Consider the following 4501-nt stretch of genomic DNA (forward strand, 5'->3'; position numbering starts at 1 on the left):
ACTGAGATCCACCAATTCTTTGCTAATGCCCTGCTCAAAACTAGGGCCAGCATGTGACATCATGCTTTCTACCTCCCTCCTGTGCCTCTTGCTTACATTCTCTGTCTTGCTCCCTCTCAGATGCAAATACATATATCTTTATTTGCCTCTCATGCATATTTCTATACATTAACAGTTATATACAGTCTTTTCTTTTTACAGGAATAATTCAGAACACTACCTTTAGTCATGTGAGATCATTTTTTGTACCTCTGAGAAAGCTATTTATAAGGGTCTTGATTTAGGAATGAAAGAAAGACTAAAGCAGTTCAGTAGAAATTATCTTCTTAATGGTAAAAACTGAATTATACATTAAAGTACCATTTATTCAATGAATTTTATTATTCTGTTTAAAAAGGCAGAGACTTTTATGTGTTTTGTATGCTTACAAAGGTTTAGTAGCTTGATTAAAAGGTTATTATTATTCAATTGAATAATTGAATTTTAAATTATTGGTATTGCATTTCATATTATAACTGCTTTTCCAGATGCATTTGATTATGTCGAATTTGCCTTTTAATCCCCTGTCTAGAGACCATTTTCTTGAACCATGCACTGTTTCTCACCCTCCGTAGTGGTATCCTAATGAACAAACACAGTCCAGTCTCACATCTTCCATGTAAATTACTGTGCATACCTCTTCTAGTCAGATCACATTGGAGGCTATGTGGTGTCATATAATCCTGGATACTGACATGTGGAAAATCTTTTCAGGTGATTAATGCCATAGGCATCTAATTTTCCTGCAAAGCACTGTTGCAGGATTGCAGTGTTTACGTGAATGCCAGAATTAGGGATATGAAATGGACATTTAGAAAAGTTAATAATCTGTGCCTAATCCCCTCCAAGAATTATCTGTTGGTATTTCTATAAATAATTGCAGCTTTATTTCTTGTTGCTAATTGAATCACATAATAATTTATTAGATATATTGTTCATTAAAAAAGTTGGAACTTCGTTATAAATATCATTGCATGGGTGAAATAAATACATGTAAAGCTACACAGAAAATATCTTTGTATTTGAAACATATATTAAGTAAAAGAAGTCACAAAATAACTGTGCTTTGGTATTTGTTTACTTGCTTTGTTTGTTTGTTTGCTTAATGCTTGAGCAAATGTGCCCTTCAAAAAGGTTTCTTCTTTGCTAGAAACATAAGATTTGTCCTTGACTGCACACTGGAAACTGCAGTTCCTGGGTGTAACACTGAAATTCTCAATTAAGATAACAAACAATACACTAAACAACTCAACATAATAAAATATCAGGGTAGGCAGCCCTGGAGTGGAATATTCTGTGAGCACCAGTTCTTCATGGCTACCGCACTGATAACATTAGTGTGGCCAAATGTGCAGCCTTTGCTTGCATGCACCTATGAATTACATAATTGTCTGCTGTTATCAGGCTGCTTCTACCTCTGCTGAAGAGTTTTTCCCTCAGCCAGGAGTTGTCCATTAACTTCACTATAAGCAGGATCAGCCTTCCACAGCCTTCCATAATTTCAAGCAAATTATGTTTTAGAAAGTAATCATTGATTCTTGAGATTTGACATAGGATAGGAAGCACTTTAAAAGTGGCTTTGAATACTCTTAATTAGCTCAAGAATTACAGGCTCATTCCTCTTATGCTGCCATTACAAGCATTTATCTCAACTGATTTTAACAGAGTTGCTTCTGTTTTGCACTGCTGTGAGGGAACAAAAAAAAACAGGTTTCATAAATTGTTAACAGCTCTTTCATACTGCCTCTTTATTACCAGATAAAACTTTGATGAAGGACATTCACAGAAGATCAATATGAGAAACCACATAAGACCTGACTTTTATGCTACTGGCTGATTCTGAAAATCACAGAAATAAGTATTTGTTTTCAAAGCTCTTACTTAAGCCAATGATTGGTTTGATGCTGCTTTTCCTGAAAGAAATATTTCACCTTTAGGAGATGTACTGCCTCCTGAGTAAAGTTACTCCATGGTTCTGATTGCAGGGATGAGGGAAATGAGGGAAAGGGAATGGAATGCAGTTGTTCATGTAGTAATGAGCAAATTCATTTGACAGCCTTCGTTTGAAGGAATAAGGACCCATGTTTGTTTCTCTGCTTTGTGTGGATGCTGCTGCCGACTGATGTGACAGACCACTGGCGGCATCCTAGGAGGCTCTGCGGGAAAGGCCGCATGTCTCAGGAGGGGAACTAGGAGCTTAGGGGAAATTTGGGGTCTTCTTCTGAAGAACTGGGAAATGGCCTAATCGATGGTGATCTTCACCTGTAATTTATAGAGGCCAGTGTACAGCTGTGGGGAAAGAAACAAATGGTATTGAACTGCTCAGTAATATACTGTCTGTGAGCTAATATAGCTCAGGGTATATTCACAGCCGAAAGTAAATTAAACATTTTCCTTGAGATTCACTTTGATAGCAGTGTTTGTTTATGTAGTGGTTTATCTGTGTATGAAGAAGTGAGCAGGATTTAAAGTGCAACTGCAATCACATATAGTAAATCCAATTTATATTAATATTCCTTCAACCTAATAGCTGGCAAATACACATTTCTGCACTTCTAGCAGTCTGCCTTAATTTGTTTCTGTCAAACGATGAGCAAACATTTTATCACAAGTTTGTTTGTTGTTTTTTTTTCCTAAGAAGCCCCAAGCACACCAACACTGAAGGTTACAGAGGTGGCTATTTTTAGAAAGTTTACTCTTCACACACTTAATCAAGACCATCATACTTTACTTTCTTTCCTCCAACTGTTACTAAAGCCATCCACGTCTTCAAAATCCGAGCATTATGAAGTGGAAATGCCTGTGCAGGAAAGTGCTCTGATATGACTGAGTCTTGATGACAGGCTTAATCCCAAGCACAGTGGAAACTCAGTTGTGCTCCTTTTTCTCCCTGAGGTAGTTGAAGAGGGCATCCAGCCCCCCCTCGACAATCTCAGGCAGGGGCCGAGACAAGGGGTTGTGGGCGATGTGGAGGCCTTTGTCCATTGGGTTCCATGCGATGCGTGGCAGACGGTGCAGCAAGTAGAGGTCATCCGGAAGAGTCTGTATAGCATTATAATCAACATTTAATAGCTCCAGAGTGGTGATGAAACAGAGAGATCGTGGCAGGGTGCGTATGTTGTTATTCTCTACGATAAAGATTTGGAGATTGACCAGATACTGGACACTCTCTGCGATGTTTTCAAGCCTGTTGGACCCCAGGTGCAAGAAGTCTAAGCTCCTCAGTGCAAAAATGCAGAGGGGAATTTGCACAAAGCGGTTGTTACTGAGGTTCAGTTTCCTCAAACTTGTCAGGTCGGTGAAACTCAAAGGCAGTTGCGAGATGCAGTTGTGAGAGAGGCTCAAAACCTCCAGCTTCCTGCACAAGCTGAGCTCTGCTGGCACTTCTGTCAGGCAATTCATATTGACGAACAAGATCTTCAGGTTCCTCAGCAGCCCAATCTCTTTAGGCAGACACTTGAGGCAGTTGCCACCCAAGTTCAGAACCACCAGCCTGTCCAGTTTCCCCAGCGAAGGAGGAATCATCACCAGCCGGTTGCGTGAAAGGTTCAGTTTCTGCACCTCAGGCAGTCCCCACAAGAAGTCAGGTGCGCTGGTCATCCCTTTCATTATGAGGCTCAAGCTGACATAACGCAACCCCCGCTTCAGCAGTGACTTGGGCTCTTTCCCTGAGAGAAGAGCATCTTCCCACGCAGGCAACTTTGGACCTTTCCTCAGAAAAACCATGCTCCTTCGCCCCTCGTTCTTTGAGTGCTCAGTTCCCATAACACCCTGGATCCCTCCTAGGAGATGAAGTGAGGTTTTCTTCCCTTGCAAGTGCTACACCAACATGCAAATGCCAACAGAGGATAACAGCTTGCAGGAGGCGGGAAAGTCAAAGCAAGGAGACAAGGAGGAGCCTGTGAAGTGCATCTCAGTCCACTGAGGCAGTTTCCATAGCTGCTGAGGGAAAGTTTCACTTTTGGGGGCTTATGTTGGTCTTGGTGCACAGTCTGTAATGAAATACTTGCTCCTGACTTGTGAGCAAACCTCTTCAATTCAAACTGAGTGCTACAAGGCAGCTGTCACTGTCATTTGGCCTGGGCTTTATTGGACAGATATGTATCTTCACTGCAAAAAGGTCACAAGGGTGCTGTATATAACTTCACCATGTCAGCTTTCTTGGCTATCTGGTACATACCATGGCTGCAGGACAATTAACAAGAGTGACTTTAAAAAACAAACACGTGAGCTATAGAAGAAAACAAGCAAACAAAGAAGCTATCATTTCAATTCAGATTTAAAGGACATTTTCACAATCATTTTTACTTTGATGTTCCTCATTTCACTGAAATAGTTACTAGTCCACCAGAAAACTTTGCGTGCTGCAAAAATGCTGGTAAAGACTTTTCATGTGAGTCCTTGTTTTCTGTTTGGTTAAAAAAAAAAAAGAAAAAAAAGAAAAAGTTAATGCTCGTAAAAA

The 4501-nt window shown here is 40.2% G+C and overlaps 1 protein-coding gene across 1 annotated transcript; it reads right to left on the bottom strand.

Moving 5' to 3' along the window:
- Positions 1-364: 364 nt before the first annotated feature.
- LRRC30 (leucine rich repeat containing 30) lies at positions 365-4095 on the bottom strand. Its single transcript, XM_075024293.1, has one exon. The coding sequence runs from the start codon at positions 3802-3804 to the stop codon at positions 2908-2910; it is 897 nt and encodes a 298-aa protein (XP_074880394.1). The 5' UTR covers positions 3805-4095; the 3' UTR covers positions 365-2907.
- Positions 4096-4501: the final 406 nt, after the last annotated feature.

This window comes from Buteo buteo, chromosome 3 (genome assembly GCF_964188355.1).
Source record: "Buteo buteo chromosome 3, bButBut1.hap1.1, whole genome shotgun sequence".
NCBI lineage: Eukaryota > Metazoa > Chordata > Aves > Accipitriformes > Accipitridae > Buteo > Buteo buteo.